Raw genomic sequence first — 22,715 nt, 5'->3', positions numbered from 1 at the left:
ATCAGAGTACTGGTCATTTAGCTTCTTCTTTTCCTCCTTTATACAGTGTGTTTGCCTTAAAGATAGCTGCTGCTTGAGGATTTTCAGTCTGGTGGTCCATGTCAACTTTGTACCTCAGGAATTTCAATTGTTTTATTTTCTTCACTCACACACGGACGTTGGCTTTGCATTCCAGTCTAGATTGAGAGTCTGAAGTAACATCCTTTCCTCGAAGCTTGGGACATGGGCTTTGCAGTTTGGCCTAAATGAGTTTCAAGCTCAGAGCCCTGCTAGATATTTCTCTCACCTCCTGTCACCTTCTTTGAACCACACCAATGAGATCTTTGTCAACAACTCCTAGAATTAAGCAAGAAGGATACTGACTAGATCAAATAAATATTTACTGGAGTTCCCCCAAGTCCAAATTTGAATGAGTTTATGTTTTATTTTCTTTCATATCTTATGCCTCAACAAAAACTTATCAGAGAAAACAATTTTCATTACTTTTTGAGTAATCCCCAAGCTTTTCCATAATTCCAACCATAAAACATCAATTAATTGCTATGCTTAGGAAATTATGCTTCCTTAAGTAAAATCTTAAGTTAACTCAGTGTTAAGAGGAAAATACTTTGTTTTGATCTTTGTTAAATTTTTTTCTAAAATGTTATCAGTTTACTTTTCAGTCTTCCTAGGATTATGTTATAATGAATCCAATTAATATATATTTTTAAAAATCCCTCATAAAACCTTAAAACAATTTTTATCACCCCCCCAACAGTGAGTGATACCTTTATTCTTTTAGTCCACTTTCTCAATGTGTCACATAGAAGTAAATCAACCAGTGCATCATTAATAAAAGTCTTAATTGGAAAACAGCTAGCTCGAGAAAGCACCAAAGGAGCATTCTCACTTGAGAAAGATGGCAGAATATTTATAAGGTTTAGCAGGAGGTATTTAGCTATTTTTCAAGAACGCTGGTTAAAGAGAATTCCAGAGAAAAGAAAGACTTGCTACTTGGTATTAGTAGCCACTGTTTCAGCAATCTGAATTTTTCAAGAGGAGTGGGTAAGAACAACAGAGACTAAAGTAACATGTGAAAAAGGAGATAGGGAAGAAAGCTGAATAGGACAAAGACAGGTGAAAGCCACAGTGTAAAATTTTGTCTTCGTAGTGTTGTATTCCTCAAATGTTTAATATGTGGGTGGCTTTGGTAAATTATCTCAATCTTGCTTTTAAGTATTTTGTTAATGATAGGTACTCCACTGTCACTCTGAGCCTTCAGACAGCTCTTTCTGTCCCCATGGATGATTCTTTCTGCTACCCCTCAATGCAGGCATTCTCCACTGTTCTGCTTCCTGCCTGCTGCTCCACCTTTTCTTTCAGAATAACTTCTCTATGGTTTGGCATAGATGCAGTCCTTCCTTTCCCTCAAATACTAACAATTCTGTCAATAGCTAGAAAAAAAACTGTTTCCAGTAGTTTTAGTAATGGATTGTGTAGGAGATAAGATAAACTAGAAAGTGTTTCAGTTCCTTCTTCATTAGAGGTTCACAATATAGCTACTTATCTTTTAAGAAGTTAATTCCAAAAATATGTATCATGTATATGATATATAGATATTATATATGATATACAGCTTAAAATAGAGATGCTTAACTTTTTCTAGGCAGCATAATTTGATGTATTGAATAAACTGCACTATTGCTCTGATTGATAAAAATTATTAAGGATCTGCCCTGTATATATAAATAATAATAATGAATAAATTAATGTTTGCTGCTTCTAAGATGTCTGAAGGGTATGTTTTCCCAGATTTCCCATGGAAATGATCTTCTAATTCTTTGACGACTTAAGAAAATAAGTTTATTTGCTTGGAATATTATTTTTTGGTGAATATTGCTCCAAGGAAATTAAAATTCTCTGCTTGTGGCAAAAATTTTTAAGTGATATATGTTTAAATTGAGCTTCATGGAAAATGAAGTCTTTTAATATATCAGTAGTTTATATTGAAAACTTTATACATATATCTTTTTCCACTTTTTCAAGAAGTATTCAGCTAAGTGTAACTCTAGCATTCATGAAATAATTGGAAAACAATGGGTAATTAAATGAAAGAATACAATAGACTGTAGATGCTAAAGGAATCTAGAGAAAGAAAGGTACTCCAGGAAGACATCATGGTAGGGGGATGTGTAGTAGGCAAATAATGCCTCCCAAGTATCCACATCCTTATGCCCAGAACCTGTATGTTAGGTTACATGTTGTATGGCAATTAAGTCTGCCAATGAAATTAAGGTTGCTAATCATCTGACCTTGAAATAAGATTATCCTGGATTGCCTGGGTTAGTGTAATCACAGTGGTTCTTGAAAATAGAAAAGGGCAGCAAAGAAGAGAGTCAAAGGGATGCGTGACCATGGAAGAAAAGGAAGATGGAGGAAAAGACCACAAGGTAAGCTAAGGATGGTGGGCAGCATTTAAAAGAAAGGGTAAAGAAAGCAGATCTTCTCTGTAATCTCCAAAAAGAAATGCAATTCTGTGGATCCCTTGATTTTAAATGCAATTCTGTTGATCCCATTCTGACCCATGTCAGACTTCTGACCCACAAAATTGTAAGACAATAAAGTATTATTTAAGCTGGTAAATTTGTTGTAATTTGTTACAATAGCAATAGGAAATTAGCATGGGGGTGAGAATTAAGATGGGCCTTATCATATCTGCATAGTTCCCAGGAAATCTTGGCCAGAATTTTTTCATCAAAAAAGTCAAAATAATTCATTTTTTTATTGTATGTTTTGGTGTTTTGCATTTTTAGGTGTACCGAATGTATAGAATATCACTTATGCCAGGAATGTTTTGATAGCAGCTGCCATCTTTCTCACTCATTTATATTTCGTGAGGTACAGTATTCACCTTGAATTTCATTTGTGTTTGTATTTTTTCTATCGTAAATCTAAGTAAAATCCAAGAATAATAAGAATAGATAGGGAGTTCCTGCTGTGGCACAATGGCCTAAGGATTCAGCATTGCCACAGCTGTGGCATAGATCCACAGCTGCAGCTCATATTTGATCCCTGGCGGGGCAACTTCCATATGCCGCAGGTGCAGCCAAAAAACAACAACAAAAGAATAGATAACACTCTAGAATAGAGCCGACCATTTTGAATACAGACAAAAGACCATAACTTTGAAGAACCTTTTCTTAAGGATTTACAAGCAATCAGTTCTCACATTGGTAGTTTATAAAATCCAACACAATAACAAACATGATGATATCATACATAAATATTAAGGACAGAAATTACAGCCTGCAATCTTGAAAATTCATTCTAAAAAAAGACCTCAACGTTAAAAAAGTAAATTATAATGTTACTGACAACCATTTATGGTTTTAAAATTTCTTAATCATGGAATTTTATTGACATCATTTGAACTTCATGAGAAATAATACTAATTTCTACTTATTACTCAATGTAAAACAGCCACAAGTACCATGATTAATTATGTTAATATTTTTACCTTAAAAGGTAATGTTAGGAGTTCCTGCTGTGGCACAACACAATCACATTATCTCTGGAGCACTGGGACACAGGTTTGATACCTAGTGCAACACAGTGGGTTAAAGGATCCAATATTGCCACAACTGTGGCAAAGGTTGCAACCATGGCCTAGGAACTCCATGTGCTGAGGCAGCCAAAAAAGAACAAAGAAAAGTAATGTTATCATAGCTGTGTAACAGTATACTGGAGTCACTAATAATTTGCAAAGTTGTACACATTTCCTTAATGTGTTAAAAAGCTAATATATTTGGAGTTCCCGTCGTGGCGCAGTGGTTAACAAATCCAACTAGGAACCATGAGGCTGCAGGTTCTATCCCTGGACTTGCTCAGTGGGTTAAGGATCCGGTGTTGCTGTGAGCTGTGGTGTAGGTCACAGACGCGGCTCGGATCCCGCATTGCTGTGGCTCTGGCGTTGGCCGGAGGCTACAGCTCCGATTAGACCCCCAGCCTGGGAACCTCCATATGCCGCGGGAAGTGGCCCTAGAAAAAGGCAAAAAGACAAAAATAAATTTTAAAAAATAATAAAAAAAGCTATATTTTTAAATGATGAGTCTTTATCATTGTTATTGATATGTAGCCAACTGATTTTAATACACAAAGTAAACATTTCCATCATTTGCAAAGTAACATCCACTCTTTAACTATTACAGAAGAGAAATCAAAGATGGAGATCACTAGAAAAAAGATCAGATGAAACTGTAAAATATGTAGATATTAAAACGGAGATAGAAGGAAAGATGCCACATTTTCAAGAAAAGCAAGGGTGAGATCCTCAGTGAAACTGATATTTCTTGTATGACTTAGGATATTTACATAATTTTTCACTTGGATAAATTTTATTCATTTCTTTATTCACTGTGAATTAAGTATTTATTATATATTGGGTGACATTATAGTATTCAAGTGAGAGCAAGGCTCTGGAGTCAGAATGCCTAAATCCAGTCCTTGTACAACCACAAGCTGGCTCTGCAATTCTTAGGCCAGTTACTTTACTTCTCCCTGCCACATTTTTCTTTATCTTTAAAATGGGGATAATTATGAAACCAGTCTCAGAGGTATTTTGTGCTTGTGAAATGAATTAATACACACAGTAAATATTCAAATAATGTTGCCTACTATTACTAACTCTACCAGAGATTGTACTGGGTATTAAGGCTATAGTAGTTTCCTGAGTAATTAAGTGATCATCTAAATAAATGGAAAATTAAAACTGATGTAAGTTATACAAAGAAAAAGAAAATAGGGATCTTTGAGATTTTACTTTGAAGTGATTGGTCTCTAGGGGAAGGAAGTCTTTTTTCTCATTCTCCCTCTACTCCACCTCCATGGAAGAAGAGTGCTGGGGGCTTGGTTGTGTTTCAGAACCCTGACTTGGGCTCTCAACTAGTGGACAGATGTTCAAACCTTTTGTCATACTTCTTATCAATTAAAGAAAATTAAATATATTTTGTATAATGAACATATTACGTATGCTATAAAACATGCAAAAGGATGGTATAAACTAGAAATATTTCTAAAAGATAATTTCAATAAATTAACCAAACAAAAATTGTACTTCTTCGTGTATATATATACTTTCATTGAACCCAGTGAATATCTAGCCCATGTCCTGTGTGTGCTCCACACACTTAGGAGACCACAGTCCATGGGAGCATAAAATTCCATGTGGGTACAAAATAAGCCTAAACAAAGGCTCTCCGTCTCCATTTCCTGTGACCCTGGATGGATATCACACTTCAGCCTATTAGAATGGTAAATTGTACAACTAATAGTTTGGGAGATATTGTGAGGGAGGCAAGAAAAAATTAAGAATAGAAGGACATTCTAAGGAGAGAAAATGGAATAAATAAGAGAGTTTCAAAATAAAGTGATTAATAACCTGAAATAATAAAAACACAGGTTTTTTTAGTTGACAATTAAATAACCTTGGTAAAAGCAGTTTCTGTAACATGATGGAGGTATAGCTGCAGAATAATGAGAAGTATAAACTTTTTTAAATAATATATTTGAACTTTATTCTGAATGACTTTTGAATAAGAAGAAAACATCTAACCTTTTAACCAAGCTTTTTAAAAAAATATTTATATGTTTTATTAGTTGTTAGTGGCATCAAATTTTCATTGCATATCAGTTACATTGGTTGGTACTTTTCGTACAAAAATGGAGTTGGTATCTTTATAGAATATTATGGCCTAATAATGCTGTAGTCCTAATCATATACCCCAAGGGAAAATGAGTTTCCTAATGATCTACTAATTTATTATAGTGGCTTAGAATATTTAATGTGGCTTACCATACACCTTACTTCACCAGATAGCAGAGTGAATTGGGTTGTATTTTTATAAACACAAGCCTAAGTGTTGGCTCAGACTGAAATAGCTTGAGTATATGGTTCTCACCAAAATTCTGTTCTGGTTTCAATGATGTTAAAAGGTGCAAATCAAAAATTTTCAGGTTAGTATTTTTATTTGAAATGACTAAATTTGTTCTTTATGAAAGTGCTGCAGTTGGATCCATCTTGTTCAAGATAAATATAATAGATTTTTTTAGCTTTATAATGTATGAGATTTATTGTCTTCAGCTTTAAGAAGTATTGGGTTCATTTGCATTATTTATATGGAGGTTATTACCTGTGCTCTTGGTTACTTCCTGGTATATAATCATACATAACCAATCATGTCTCATTGCTTGCTTATTCTCATTTAGCCAAGTCTATACACCAAAACACGTGGTCAAGTCACTGCCTCTCTTACTGATCACAAAGAATAGTAAGCTACTGGCTCCAGGCTACCAGTGTCGACTTTGTTTGAAGGCATTTCACCTTGGTCAACATACAAGATTGCTACCATGTGCTCACAAGGTAGAAGTCACATCATTTTAGTTTGACTTTCCCTAAAGAGCCAATTTTCAGAGATGAAATGGCAATTTAAGTCTCACCTTTTACTTTTTGGTTGAATTACAAGCAGAGATGTTCAGATTGAACAGTGTGTGTTTGCAAAGCTAGAGCAGAGACTATTGAGAAGGCAGCTCTGTTCCCTCAGGATAGATTCCTACTGATTAGGATTCATTTCTGTATATACTATTGAGGAAAGATAAAATGGCACTCTAGGTTAAATTATTTTATCTACTTTAGTTACCTGTAAAAAGAAAAATCTTATACAATACTAACTTTCTAATATTATTTTTATGATTCTTTAGATGAAACAGAAATGCTTAATTTGACATAATTTATTATTATGTCAAATTAACTTGCTGGAATCAAAGTCTAATATTGCTAGATCACTATATATTTGGTAACCAGGGTTTTTCTGAGATGAAGTCATTTCAGTCAATAAACATTTATAGCTTTAGAGTCACCCTTATTTTAAATGTCTGACAATTTGTTTTCTTCCCTAGAATCACTTTATCACTTACTATCATCATATTAATTTTCAATGCTAGTTGGCTATGACTTTTTTTTATTTAATAATTTTCATTCATTAGAAAGCAGTAGTGAAATTAATGGCTTGGACAAGTAGTAAGTTTTTAGTGAAATTGCAAAGATGGTATCCAAAGAAGGCTTTTCATTTTAATGTAGAAAGTTGAGATCTGTCCATGACCAATTGCATTTTTAAGAGAACTTCTTCAAAGTATTTCCACAAAACTTGATAAGTTATATTACTTTCCAATTTTGTGAAAGTTTTAAAATTAACACAATACTAAACCTAGAGAAAAGTTACTTGGATAATATACATTGTAAACAAGATAATATATCTCTGATTAACTTGTAAATTTTTTTAAGTTTCATAGGAAATGTATTGACAGTTGGTTATTCCACCAATGCAATTCATGCCCTATTGATGGACAAGTTATATATAATCCTTTAATCTGGAAAGATACAGCAGTGAATGGACATGCACATCAGTCTGTTTCAAACACAGACATCCCTCATCTGTCAAAACAGGAAGAACTTTTTATTCCTGGTACTGGATTAGTCTTAAAACAAAATAGTCTTGGAATTTTACCTAGTATACCTCAATGTAATTCTGAAAAACTGAATACAACTCAAAGTCCAACAGATACTTATCAGAATATAACAATAGATGACCTATATTCTATCAAATTAGATGATTCAAATTCAAGAAAATCAACCTATGACTATAAAGTTAGCCAACATTTCCCCAGATATCTCCATGATTTACCCACTGGATCCTATGGGAAAATGTCATCTCAAACATTTTTTCCTTCTGTTCATCACAAGAGGCTTACATGTCTGACTGGAATGGAAAACCCATGTATCAGTAAAACACACCACACTGGTCAAAGCCAGAAGATGAGCAAAGACTGTAAATGTATTGTCCACAATTCAAAGAAGATTCTTGGTACTGAAATAAAGAAAGACAACGCGAGATCCAGTACCTTACTTCCAGATGATTTAAATCTAACTGTCAATGGGGGTAAAACTAATCTTAGTTTGTCTAAGAGGTATAATCATTGTATAGGGAAAATTAGACCAAAATGTAGTCATTTATCCAGAAGGCCTATATCTTACCCTTTAAAAACAAAAAGTACTGAGCTATCTCTAATATTGGAAGGAGTTCAGTTATGAAAATGTATTTTATTAACATCAGAAAAAATTTTAATATGGAATATAAAAATGTTTTTATAGAACATAAAACACTGTATACTCTTGACAAATATATATGTGTGTGTATGTATATATATATATAAAATTCTCTGTTATTATTTTGCCTACTTGTCTATGAGTAATGACCTACACCTGAAGGAAATGGCTTCATTCCTTATAAGATTTAAAGCATTAGGTATCTTGATGAATATGTTTAGGATATGATCAGTTATGAATATTGATTTTTATATATGACTCTAAATAGATAAAATAGTCATTTGTAATTAAGGGAATAGATTTTCCTTGTATTGAGTCATTGTTTTCAAACATTCTACTTGATAACATATAACACGCAAGAAATCTTTCCAGTGCTTATGTATTTTTACATTTTCTTGTGCTTATAATCACCACAAACCTATAGGAAAATTAAGATGAGATGGTGATTTTCTTTTTTGCTTTATTTCCTTAAAGGGGTTTTTTTATATATGAAATGAAATACAATATCCTTACAATGCTGTAAGCTGTGCCACATATATAATGGTTTTACTGGTTACTTTTATCAAGAAACATATAAATACTACCAATTTCCTTTTTTTATTTGAAGTATAGTTAATTTATAATATTGTGTTAATTTCAGGTGTATGGCATAGTGGCTTTGGTATTTTTGAGATTATATTTCATTATAGGTTGTTATGAGATAATGAATATAATTCCTGTGCTATTCCATTATAGGTTGTTACAAGATAATGGGTATAATTCCCAAGTATATTCTTGATGCTTGTCTCTTTTACATATAGTAGTTTGTATCCATTCATCTCATGCCCCTAATCTGTCCCTCCCAGTTTCCCTCTCCCCTTTGGTCACCATCGTTTTTCTGTATCTGTGAATCCATTTCTGTATTATTTTGTTTGTTCATTTGTTTTGTTGTTTAGATTACATATATGAGTGAAATCATATGGTAATTGTCTTTCTCTGTCTGATTTATTTCATAAGTATAATATTATCTAGGTCTGTCCAACTTGCTGCAAATGCCATTATTTCATTTGTATGGCTGAGTAATATTCCAGTGTGTGTGTGTGTGCGCGCACGTGCGGCTACATCTTAATCCAGTCATCTGTTGCAGGACACTTGGTTTGCTTCCATGTCTTGGCTATTGTAAATAGGGCTGCTGTAAAAATTGGGAAGTGGAATTCCCAACATGGCTCAGTGGTTAACGAATCCAACTAGGAACCATGAGGTTTCAGGTTTGATCCCTGGCCTTGCTCAGTGTGTTAAGGATCCAGTGTTGTGGTGAGCTGTGGTGTAGGTCACAGACACGGCTCAGATCTGGTCTTGCTATGGCTGTGTCATAGGCTGGCGGCTACAACTCCGATTAGACCCCTAGCCTGGGAACCTCCATGTGCCACAGGAACCCTAGAAAGGGCAAAAAGACCAAAAAAAAAAATTGGGAAGCATTTATATTTTTTTAATTAGTGTTTTCATTTTTTTTCGGATATATACCCAGGAGTAGAATTGCTGGATTATATGGTAGTTCTATTTTTAGTTTTTTAAGGAATCTTCATACAGTTTTCCATAGTGTCTAAATCAATTTATATTTCTATCAATAGTGTACATAGATTCTCTTTTCTCCACATCCTCTCCAATATTTGTAGACTTTTCGATGACAGCCACTCTGACAGATGTGAGGTTATGCCTTTTTGTGGTTTTGATTTGTATTTCTCTAATAATTAGTGATGTTAAGCAACTTTGCATGTCCTTTTTGGCTGTCTGTATGTCTTCTTTGTAGAAGTGTCTGTTCAAGTCTTCTGCCCATTTTCTGATTGGATTGTTTGTTTTTCGATATTGAGTTGTATGAGTTGTTTCTATATTGTGGTATTAACCCCTTGTTGGTCACATAATTTGCAAATATTTTCTCCCAGCCCATAGGTTGTCTTTTCATTTAGTCAGTGCTCTCCTTTGTTGTACAAAAGCTTTTAAATTTAATTAGGTCCCATTTGTTTATTTTTGTTTTTATTTCTTTTGCCTTAGCAGCTGATCCAAGAAAATATTGCTATGATTTATGTCAAAGAGTATTCCGCCTATGTTCTCTTCTAGGAATTTTATGGTTTCAGGTCTTACATTTAGGACTTTAAACTATTTTGAGTATATTTTTGTATATAGTGTGAGGGAATATTCCAATCTCATTGTTTGACATGTGGCTGTCCAGTTTTCCCAGTACCAGTCTTTTCTCCATTGAGTATTCTTGCCTCCTTTGTCATGGATTGACCATAGGTATGTGGGTTTTTTTCTGGGCTTGCTATTCTGTTCCACTGATCTATGTGTCTAGTTTTACCATGCAGTTTCAATGGTTCCAGCTTTGTAGTGTATTCTGAAGTCAGGAAGCACGATACCTTCAGCTTTGTTCTTTTTTCTCAGGATTGCTTTGGAAATTTGAGGTCTATTGTGGTTCTGTATAAACTTTAGAATTATTTGTTCTAGTTCTGTGAAAAATATCCTCAATATTTTAATAGGGATTTCATTAAATCTGTAGATTGCTTTGGTTCATATGACCATTTTAATAATATTAATTCTTCTAATCCAAGAGCACAGGATAGTTTTCCATTTCTTTGAATCATCTTCAGTTACAGTTATCAGTGTTTTATAGTTTTGGTTAAGTTTATTTCCAGGTAATTTTTATGTAGTTTTAAACAGAATTTTTTAAAAATATTTCATTATTAGTTTATAGAAATGCAACAGATTTCTGTTTTCTATACAGATATTAGTGTATAGAAATGGAACAGTGTTCTGCATATTAATCTTGTATCCTGTAGCTTGTATCCTGTATTGCTGAATTCATTGATTAGTTCTAATAGGTTTTTGGTGGAGACCTTAGGGTTTTCTATATATAGAATTGTATCATCTACAAATAGAAGCAGTTTTACACTTCTCTAACAATTTGGATACCTTATTTCTTTTTCTTGTCTGTTTGCAGTGACTAGGACTTCCAGTACTTTGTTAAATAGAAGCAGCGAGTATGGGCAATCTCCTCTTGTTTCTGAATTTTGTGGGAAGGCTTTCAGCTTTTCATCATTAAGTACCATGCTAGTTGTAGGTTTGTCGTAAATGGCCTTTATTATGTTGAGTTATGTTCCCCCATACCCACTTTGATGAGAGTTTTTATCATGAATGGATGGTGAATTTTGTCAAATGCTTTTTATGCATCTAAGATGATCATGTGATCCTTATCTTTCCTTTCGTTAATGTGGTATGTCACTTTGCTCTGAGAATGTTGAATCACCCTGTGACATTGGAATAAATCCAGTTTGATCATGCTGTATGATCCTTTTTAGGTATTGCTGCATTCAGTTTACTAATACTTTGTTGAAGATTTTTGAATCCATTTTCCCAGAGATACCGGCCTATGATTTCCTTTTTTTGCAGTGTCTTTGTCTGGTTGTGGTATCAGAATAATGGCGGCCTCTAGAATGAACCTGGAAGTGTTCAATCCTCTTCAATTTTTTGAAATAGTTTGAGAAGGATAGGTATGAGTTGTTCTTTATATGTTCAGCCAAATTCACCTATGAAGTTGTCGAGTCTTGGACTCTTGTTTGCTGGGAGTTTTTCTTATTATAAATTCAATTTCACTTCTAGTGATTGGTCTGTTCGAATTATCTATTTCTTCTAGACTCAGCCTTAGCAAGCTGTCTTTTTCTAGAAATTTATCCATTTCTTCTAGATTTTCCAATTTATTGACATATAATTCACAGTATGCTATTATTTTTTTATATCTTTGTAGTATTAGGATTTATGCTCTTCATTTCTTTTTTTTTTTTTTTTCTGTATTTGTGTTCTCTCTTTTCTTCTTGGTGAAGCTGGCTAAAGGTTTTTTTTTTTTTTTTCCTTTTAGGGCCACACCTGCAACATATGGAGATTCCCAGGCTAGGGGCTGAATCAGAGCTACAGCTGTCAGTCCACACACCTCAGCCACAGCAATGTGGATCCGAGCCACGTCTGCAAACTATACCACAGCTCACAACAACACTGGATCCTTAACCCACTGAGCAAGGCCAAGGACTGAACCCGCATCCTCTTGAATACTAGTCGGGTTTTAACCTACTGAGTCACAACAGGAACTCCAAGTTTTATCAATTTTGTTTATCTTTTCAAAAGACCAGCTTTTGGTTTCATTGATCTTTTCTATTACTTTTTCATCTCTATTTTTATTTCCTCTCTGAGCTTTATTATTTCCTTCTTTATGCTGACTTTGGAATTTGTTCTTCTTTTTCCAGTTATTTTAGGCAGTAGATTAGGGTCTTTTATTTGAGATTTTTTTTTTTTTCTTGTTTCTTGAGGTACGCCCATATTGTTATAAACTTCCCTCTTAGATATGCTTTTGCTGCATCCCATTGATTTTAGAAAGTTATGTTTTCACTTTTATTTGTCTCAAGGTATTTTCTGATTCCCTCTTTGATTTCATTGTCTTGATCCATTTTTTTTTTAGAACCATGTCATTCAGTCTCCTTGTATTTGTTCTTCTGCTGTTTTTCTTTCTGAAGTTGACATCTAGTTCATACTGTCATAGTCAGAAGAAAATGCTTGATATAATTTCTCTCCTCTTAAGTTTGTTGAGGCTTGTTTTATGATCTAGCATGTGACCTATCTTGAAGAACATTTCATATGCATTTGAATGTAATGTCTTGTAGATATCTATTAAATACAAATAGTCTATTGAGTAATTTAAGACCACTGTTGCCTTATTGATTTTCTGTCTGGATGATCTATCATTGATGTTAATGGAGTATTAAAGTCTCCTACTATTATTGTATTATTGCCAGTGTCTCCCTTTATGTCTCTAAATACTTGCTTCATAAATGTAGGTGTTTCTGTATTGGGTGTCTGTATGTTAAAGAATGTAATACCTTCTTATTGAATTGATCCTCTTATCATTATATAAAGCCCTTCTTTGTCTTTCATTAAAACTTTTGTTTTAAAATCTATTTTGTCTGATAAGAGTATTGCTACCACCACTTTCTTGTCATTTTCATTTGCATGAAATATCTTTTTCCATCGCCTAACTTTGTATGTCTTTCACCCTGAAGTGAGCCCCCTATAAGAATCATATTGAAGGGTCTTGTTTTCTATCAGCCCCCTATGTTTTTTGATCAGAGCATTTAGTCCATTGACATTTAAAGTAATTATTGATATGTATGTACTTGTTGCCTTCATTTTCAGTTGTTTTCATAGTTTTTCTCTGTTCATTTATTCTTATTTTTTTCTCCCATTTTGGTTTGATGATTCTTTTGTAGTATGTTTGCATTCCTTTCTTTGTGGTTTTGTGTATATCCATTGTAGGTTTTTGATTGGTGGTTACCATATGGTTCAGATATGTTGACCCATAATTATGTTTACTTGCTTTAAACAGACAATCATTTAGGTTCAAACACATTCTAAAAGATCTACATTTTTTACTCCTCTCTCCCACATTTTGTTTTTCTGATATTATATTTTATATTTTCATGCTTATCCCTTTACTTTTTTTGTAGTTATAGTTGCTTTTACAATTTTTTAAGTCTACATACTAGATTACTTAAGTGATCTTAAATCCTTTACTAAGTATATATTTTCTTTATTATTAGGATTTTCCTTTTCTTATAGATTCTTACTTCTTTTCCATAGAGAAGACCCTTCAACTTTTTTCTAGGGTAGGTTTAGTATTGCTGAATTCTTTTAGTTTTTGCTTGTCTGAGAAATTCTTTATCACTCCTTCTATTCTAAATGGTAATCTTGCTGTGTAGAGTATCCTAGATTGTAGGGTTTTCCCTTTCAGGACTTTTTTTTTTCTTTTTACAGCCACACCTGCAGCATATGGGAGTTCCCAGACCAGGGATTGGATCCAAGCTGCAGCTGCAGGCCTGTGCCACAGCCACAGCAATATCAGATCTGAGCTGCATTTGTGATTTATGCCATAGCTTACAGCGATGCCAGAAACTTAATTTATTGAGCAAGGCCAGGGGTCAAACCTTCATCCTCAGACTATGTTGGGATCTTAACCCACTCAGCCACAGTGGAAATTTCCCCTTCAGGACTTTGACTATATCATGTACTCTTTTCTAGCCTGCAAAATTTCTGCAAAAGAATCAGCCGGTTGCCTTGTGCGGGTTCCCTTGTATATGACTCTTTGTTTTTCTCTTGCCACCTTTAGAACTCTCTCTTTAACTTTTGCCATTTTAACTAGGATCTGTCTTGGTGTGGGTCTATTTGAGTTAATTTTGTATGGGATCCTCTGTGCTTCCTTTATCTAGATATGTTTCCTTCTTTCTATCTGGGAAGTTTTTAGCCACAATTTATCTTCAATCCCCTTCTCTCTCTCTTCTCCTTCTATAACCCCTGTAATGCATGCGTTGGCATGTTTTATATCATCCTTTAAATCTTATATGTAGTTTGTGCTTTTTTTCATCTGTCTTTCTGTCTGCTGTTCTGATTAATTTCTATTATTCTATATTCTAGATCACTCATGCATTCTCTTGTGTCATATAGTCTGATTCTAAATTGCTTTATATCTCAGAAATTGAATTATCTATTTTTGATTAAGTGTTCTTTATAGTATTGTGTTCCTTTTTAAAACTGTCTGTGTTTGTATTTCCCTGGTGGTTCAGCAGGTTAAGATCTGGCATTGTCACTACTATGGCTCAGGTCACTGCTATGATTATCCTTATCCCACAGACCCAGAACTCAGTGTGGAGCTTGTGCTAATTATTTAGTATGTTTTTCTCAATTGTACAAATAACTAAAGAAATAGGCACCCATCACAAGCCAGATGTTTTTCAAGACTCAATTTATTAGCCAGCCTCCATGTGCCCTCACTCTCATACAGGGACAAAAATAGTGCTTCAGTTTCTGTGTATCACTGTCAGTTAAAACTTGTTCAACAATTCTTGAAATGTTTGCCTATTCCCCTTTATGCAGCACACAGTACTAGAGTGACAAAATCATCCCAGCTTCCTTAGGACTTTTCCCAATTAAAAAAAAGTTCCAGAGTTCCCTTGTGGCAATGGATTAAAGATCCAGCATTGTCACTGAAGCAACTTGGGTCACAGCTGTGGTATGGGTTTGATCCGTGGCCCAGGAAATTCCACATGCCACAGGCACAGCCAAAAAAAAAAGAAAAAAAAGAAATCCCATGTCCCAAGAAGGTCCTGAGTTTTGGGAAAACTGAGATGATTGGCCATTCTAAATAAACAAGTTTTTGGGAATAGTGGGGAAATCATTATGAGTATATTTTCTGCACTATTGCAATCTCCTTCCTATTAGGGACTTACCCCACCCTCTTTAGTCAATGGCTCTGGGTCTGAAAACAACCTTGAGTCCAGAAAACTGACACTGGATTATGACTTTTAACTAAGGCAATTACCCTCCTTCCTGGTCATCTGTTCTTGATCTTTTATGATAGTGAAGGCTGAATAGAATACCTTTGTTGGATTCTCATCTATTTTGCCCCTAGTGACACCGTTTGGTTAGCCATCTCCAAGTGTTATGTCAAGCCTCTTAGCTGCTACTTTGCCACTATCAGTTATTACAATAATTTTATCCACCTGGATTTTGGTAGTCAAGTACTACCATTTGGCCTTTATTTAGGTTTAATCATCCCCATTGCTATAAGTGATCATGGTAGTAAGAGCCTAACCCACCATCAGCCTTGGGTTTTAGGTGAGAACCACTACTTAATGATTCTAGTGCTCCATACCAACACATTGTTTATGGCTTTGGTAAATGGTGTATTGCCTTCACATGTTACATAACCATCTGCTAGGGCTCCTAGACTTATAAAGTATATTCATTCCAGCATGCTGGCTTCCTTGGGTTTTTTAATTCCTTGGTCTACTGTCTACTATGGGATTCTAGTATTTCAACTTCAGTTAGTTTCAGCATTGCTTTTCCTATGCCTCAAAGAGTCATCTCAGTAGTGATGCATCATCACCTGTAATCCTCACCAAGCTGTTAAATCCAATATCCGTAACCACTAAGTAAATAAGCTCTCCTTCCCAATCTTATTTTCTAGTCCCCTTAATTAAGCACTTTAGAATTCAGACCTACAGTTTCTCCTCCAGTAACTGCCAATACACAGTGGCTAAGTCTTGTTTCTTCTTTAGGATATCAGGCATTATTAACACCACATATCCCTCACTGAGTTATGCTGTGACTTAACCCAAGTTATATTTGCCTAATGGCCATAACAGAAAGTAAAATCAAATCCTGCCCAACAGGGAGCACATGATATTTTATGGGGTGAGAACTCTGCATTGCCTTCAAGCAAGGGGGAGGGGGAGGGTGGACAGGCCAGCCTTTAAGACAAAGGGATGGCTCACTTCTGTTCTTTCAGAGAGTTCAGAAAATTCTGGGAGTTCAAAATATTCAGGGTTATCCACCCAGATGTTCTCTTCCAAATATTAGGATCCCATTTTATCCTGACCTGGCCCTGATCTTAACTTGCCTTGATTGAGCATCTGATCTTATCAGGAGCTCTACCACTCCATTAACCTCTGGTCCTCAGCTTCTTCTGCCTCCTTCTGCAGGAGACTGTTTTCTATAAGTGATTGAGAAGCTCTCTTGACATTCACATGGTAATCAACTGCCCACACTTTTCCAAGATCTTTTTCCAGGGTAACAATGGGCTTAACAATACCCATTCATCCCTAATTGTCTCTAAAGTTTGTTACCCAGTTCTTCTCAAAGGTCTGATAGCTTATACCAGCTAATGCATACTCCCCTCCCCCAGTGGTATATGTCATAATTCACGAATTGAGTTTTAATAATTTGACACCCACCCTATGTCCAGAAGTATCTGTGTTCTACTTATCAAAGACAGGGTCCTCATTACCTCACTGGACTGAAAGTGCTCCTACTCTCAAATTCCATCTTATCTCCTTTTTCAGACTCCTCCTAACACCAACTGGCATAGATTATTTCTTCCAAAAACAGGTGCTTAAATAGAATTTGGTACAAGCTATTTATTAAGGATTAACTCCTATGGAAAAGAGGTGCCTGATCTTGTCTTTATTTAAAATATTGGTGTTTTGTTCATCATCTCTCCTCATCCCAGTCCCTTTCTCTGGGGAAAGAAAGCCAAATACATCAGAGAAGTTGATCCATAAAGCCTCAGTCATACTCTTGCCACAATCAATCATAGGATATGGTTCTTGCAGGAAGGATTTGTTGTTGGCCTAGGTAGCGCTCTACAGCTGAAGCTGACTTAACAGCTGCAGGCTATCCTCTTCTTTTTTGGCCACGCCCACAGAAGTTCTGGGGCCATGGACCAAACCCAAGCCACAGAAGTAAAAACACAGGCTATCTTCTGATTGAACTCAGCAGCTCAGGCAACAAGTCCTTCCTTGAAGGTAGATCTGGGCAGTGCATCTCCTATTTACCGTAAGTGTGAGTGGAGAAATTACCGAATTAAATAAACATTTAGGAGGTTATTTGCAGGGGAAAGGGGGAAAAGAAGCCTCAAATAATTCTCTTTGTGGTGGGTATTACTCATGCTCACCAATATCTGGCTCCTTTCTGGGCATTTGCGAAACTATACTTCCCAGCCCTTTTGTAGCCAGGTAGGGCTCTATGATTGGCTCAGACAAATGAAATGTGAGAAAAAGTGAAGGATGCCATTGCCAACCAGAGACAATGAAAAGCTTCTTCCAGTCTCTTCCCTAGCCTATTTGGGAAGTTACATGTTCCAGGTGGGGCAGCAACAAAAGAATGGATCTTCCAGCAGTCTGCATTCTTGAGGTAAGCACTTAAATGTAAGTTTGGAGCTTAGAAGAGGCTTGGGGCAAAATCTTTAATTTAGGAGTTATACGCATGTTGATGGAAATTGTGTAAATAGATCCTATCAGCTAAGGAGTGAATACAGAGTAAATAAAGGGCAGATAACAGAGCTCTGGAGAGCCCCAACACTTAAAACTCAGGAGATTATAGCAAAGGAGGCTGAGAAATTTTCTAAATTTGGATCTAATATAACTATTTCTATCTTCATGGCACTTTATGAAATTACTTAATCCCTTCTCCCTTAAAATATAAGATACTTAGGAGCAAAGATCTTATCTTGTTCACTATTATATGATCAACAGCTTGACATACATGGATATTCTATTATACTGTGGAACTATTGAATTATAAAGTAAAATGGCCAGATAGAGGAAGGGAAAGAAAAACTATGTAGTAGTCAAAACCAAAGAGAGAGTGTAGTCAACTGGCAGGAACTGGTCAAGTAAGAACAGGAATGAAGAATGCGGTTTTGCTTTAGCAATAAGGAGGGTGTCTGTGATCTTAGCTAGGAGACTTTTAGTGGATAGTGGAAGTAAAGTCCAGGTTGGATCAGGATGAAAAAAGAATGGCAGGTGAAGACATGGAAACAGGATGATATATACATAACTCTCATTTTGAATGAGAGGAGAGGTAAAATTAGCTGGAAGGGAGTGTTTGTTTCAGGCATTTTTTAAAGCTGAGACTCAAACATCCTTGAGTGTCATTGAAGATACAGCTGGTGATAATTGATAATGACAAAGGCTCTAGAGCACAGGTGGTAGGAGAGCATATGGTAGGATGCAGGGACATTTCCACTATAATAGATGGACGAAAGGAGGCAGGGAAGGTATAGATGTAGGCAGGTTTGGATGTTTGCTGGCTGGAGTTGGTAAAGTTGCAGTCTAGGTCAGCAGCGTGTGAGTAAAGAATAAGTTTGCGGTCGTTGAAAAAGATTAAAGAAATTTTATTTTCCTCAAAGAAATAGAAGGTGAACTGACTAGTGAGCCATGACAGAAATTCAAGCAATTTTAAGGTCCTTTTAAGCTTATTGACTGTGTATTTTTATAAGGTGACTGATCTGATTTATTCGGATGACTGTTTGCTGCACAGAGCAATCTGTGTAAACACAGAGAAGTTGAAGAGTTAGATTGATTCATAGTTGTAGTTTTGATAGGCAGTTGAAATTAAAGGAAAATGGAAAAGTATGTTTGGGACCTCAAAAAGAAGAGATTCAGGAGAGAGACTCAAAATTGAAACTCAGAAGGGAACAAAGAAGAGGAGCTTCCACTGTGGTTCAGTGGGTTAACAATCCGACTGCTGTGGTTCAGGTCACTGCAGAGGCACAGATTTGATGGCTCAGTGCAATGGGTTAAAGAATCTGGTGTTGCCAGAGCTGCAGTTCAGATTCAGTCCCTGGCCTGAGAACTTCCATATGCCCCATGTATGGCCATTAAAACACACACACACACACACACACACACACACACAGAATGTGGGTGGCCCATAAAGTAAATGAGTAAATTAATTAGAAGACAAAGATTGGTCAAAGAAGAGTACTTACGCAGAAGGGCTGCAGAAATAGGAAGTTTAGATCAGAGAAAGTAATGCCTGAAGAGATTTCAGAGGCAGGGCAGGTTTGAGTGAGGTCCTAGCTATGGCCATGGGTTGGGGGAGGTGGCAGTGAGAGGGCTGCAAGAGTGAAAAAAGGAAGGAAGCTGAGAAGCAATGGTGATAACTGATCAGCCTCCTGGATATTATGTCCTTCTTGATAACAAGAGTTAAGGAGGAAAGTTTGTAAACCCATCGCCAAAAATCCTCAATGAGGAAGTGTCTACAAGGTCCACCAATGAAGGGATATAAAGAAAGAGACATAAAAAATGGTAAACCCCTCAAGGGAACTGGTATTTTTATAAGAATATCTGGAACTGTGATCTGAAATAAGAGGAAAGAAGGTGAGATTTAACTTGAGAAGTGACCAGTGGGAATTTGAGACAGAAAGAACAGGTCATTTCAAAGACTAAGAATTTCAGTCCCTGCTTGGTTGTGGCCAGGTGGAGAGACCCACAGTTGGATGTGAACTTCAGCACTGTATGCTCCTGACCCTCAGTTTGTCGATGGCAAATCTGAGGCCCAGCTGTGTTGCCAAGTGTTGTGGCAGAAAATCATGTGGTGAGGAAACAAGAGCCTAAGTCAACAGGAGGCTGGTGGTCAGCTGGGCAGTGGGAAAAGTAAATGGCAGGGCCAAGAAGGGATCACAGATGGAGACTTGGGTGAAAGGAGATTAGAGGCCAGTGGCTGGCTCCAACCCTTTTCTGTGGTTTCCTAACTCCCTTAGCTCTTCGCCAGAGTCACAGTTTTTTTTAAGAGCTAAAAGAATTTTTGGAGATCCTATTTTCTTTATGAGGAAAATGAAGTTTAAAGGACTTTAATGTTTAAACCAAGGCAAGGATCCAAAACTACACAAAAATCCACTTGCTCCCAGTTTGACATTTTCTCTCTTAGTACCATCCCTTCCTTCTCCCTCTTTCAGGCTTTAATTGAAGAAGTATTATATTATCCCATTTTAAAATATGGCTAGAGAATGTTTTCTGGAGTTTGTAAAGGCAGAATTGTGTCCTTAACAGTGGGATATAGTTTACTTTTATGAAGTCAGTGTTATACTGAATAAATACCTTCATGAGTATCATCACGATTCATAACTATATAATATGTATGCTTGTACACATAGTAATACGTATTTTATTCAAGTAAGTCATTATAATGAAATATTCAGTGGTACATGTTTGCAGGAATCTTTCCAAGAAAAATTAAAGGATTAAAATCTGATAGAACTGCTTTTTTTGAAGTGATGACTATTGTGAAACAAGTACTACTTATAATTTATTTTTTTGTTGTTTTTTAGGGCCACACCTGCAGCATATGGAAGTTCCCAGGCTAGGAGTCAAATCAGAGCTCCAGCTGCCAGCCCAAACCTGCATCTTCACAGATACATAGTAGTAGGGTTCTTTACCCACTAAACCACAATGGGAATCCCCAAGTACTACTTTTGATATGTTCTTTTAAGAGGATGACCAGTTTCTTTTAAGTTAAAATGTCATTGTTACTGGGTGAGTGGCTGATCTCTGGAGTAGAGGAAGCATTTTTCAAGCTCGAATAGAAAACTTTGATTCATATAAAAGACAATTTGGCATGTTGCAGAGGTTTAAATCACTGGAAAGGCTCTAGTGTTTAAAAGCTGGATTTCAGTTTCTAAGTAAATTGTACTGTTTTGTAGCCATCTGTTTCATAATTAAAATGCATTTCCAAGACATGTGCTTGTTCAAACATAAAAATCCTGACAAAAAGGACTAAAAGATGTAATTCTAAAGATCAAATTGTTCTTTAGATGCGTAATAGAGTAATTATATACTAGTATATTACTGTAGTACAAAGGAGAAAAGAAGAAAGTGTAAATATTTTAAATAGTTGCATTTTATTTGAAAAATGCCAGCCATCAAATAGAGGTGTGTTTCCATGATATTTCAATAATATCTGAATAAGATGATCCAAATACACTGACAAAAATTCCTCTCCTCCAAAAATACCACCATTTGACATAAATTTAGGAGAAACATGTTCAAGCTAGGAACAATTAAATAGGTTCCTTTTACACTTTATAAAACCATTAAAACATAATAAAGTTAATTTTCCAAAGATTTACATTCCTGTGTCACTGATTAACTGAAACAAAAATAGTTTACTTCTTAGGTTTCCTTGTGGTTATGGATAATTAATCATTTAAAGCAATGAGATCCTGCTGTATAGCACAGGGAACTATATCTAGTCACTTGTGATGGAGAATAATGGAGGATAATGTGAGAAAAAGAATGTATATGCATGACTGAGTCACTTTGCTATACAGCAGAAAATTGACAGAACACTGTAAACCAACTATAATGAAAAAAATAAAAATCATTATTACAAAAATATTTTAAAAATTAATCATTTAAAACTGCTAACTTTCTAAATATTCATTAGAGAAGAAAAATAAGAATCTAATAGAGTTTTTAAATGCAAATTTCCATAAAGTCAGTTATTTTGATTAGATACTGATTATTTCAATTAATTTGTGGTACTAATTACATAATTACTTGAAAATAAAATAATAAAGCCATTATATCTGTGACATGAATTTCAAAAATAAAATATGGCAACAGCATGATTTGTATACTATTGCTTATAAGAAAACTTTCAAAAATATAATTTAAAAAATCTCAGTTCCTCATTTTACTATACACTATAGAGTGCTAAGGGAAAGTACAGAAAGAATATGATCATGATAATTCTCAAATGTAATATTTTTAACTTTCAATTGATTCTTATAACAATATGGAGTTTTAAAATATATTGCTTTTTTGGAGTTCCCGTCGTGGCGCAGTGGTTAACGAATCCGACTAGGAACCATGAGGTTGCAGGTTCGATCCCTGCCCTTGCTCAGTGGGTTAAGGATCCAGCGTTGCCGTGAGCTGTGGTGTAGGTCGCAGACGTGGCCCGGATCCCGCGTTGCTGTGGCTCTGGCGTAGGCTGGTGGCTACAGCTCTGATTAGACCCCTAGCCTGGGAATCTCCATATGCCGCAGGAGCAGCCCAACAAATGGCAAAAGACAAAAAAATATATACATATTGCTTTTTTGAAGTATAGCTGAAACAATGTCGTATTAGTTTTAGGTGTGTAACAGTGATTCAATATTTTTATAGATTATATGCTTTTTTAAAGCTACTATAAAATATTGGCTATATTCCCTGTGCTGTAC

The 22,715-nt window shown here is 35.5% G+C and overlaps 1 protein-coding gene across 16 annotated transcripts in view; it reads left to right on the top strand.

Moving 5' to 3' along the window:
• ZSWIM2 (zinc finger SWIM-type containing 2) overlaps window positions 1–9,105 on the top strand; it is a 45,202-nt gene extending 36,097 nt beyond the window's left edge. For 12 of the 16 annotated variants that reach the window (XM_084999147.1, XM_084999141.1, XM_084999143.1 and 9 more), the window contains 4 exons: window positions 2,793–2,877; window positions 4,188–4,300; window positions 6,244–6,397; window positions 7,319–9,105. In XM_084999147.1, the coding sequence (XP_084855273.1) occupies window positions 2,793–2,877; window positions 4,188–4,300; window positions 6,244–6,397; window positions 7,319–8,125 (1,159 nt within the window). In that variant the 3' untranslated portion in view covers window positions 8,126–9,105. Of the gene's footprint in view, window positions 1–46; window positions 2,623–2,792; window positions 2,878–4,187; window positions 4,301–6,243; window positions 6,398–7,318 lie in introns of those variants that run through there. The other 4 variants (XM_021075297.2, XR_014829343.1, XR_014829344.1 and 1 more) reach the window with 4 other exon arrangements.
• The last annotated feature ends 13,610 nt before the right edge of the window (window positions 9,106–22,715 follow it).

Source organism: Sus scrofa, chromosome 15 (genome assembly GCF_054392235.1).
Source record: "Sus scrofa isolate SSC_HxYL_T2T_F1_AM1 chromosome 15, Sscrofa_HxYL_maternal_Yorkshire_Landrace_v2.0, whole genome shotgun sequence".
NCBI classification, from domain to species: domain Eukaryota; kingdom Metazoa; phylum Chordata; class Mammalia; order Artiodactyla; family Suidae; genus Sus; species Sus scrofa.
The sequence above is the reverse complement of the archived record's forward strand: the minus strand, read 5'-3'. Positions and strand labels throughout refer to the sequence as shown.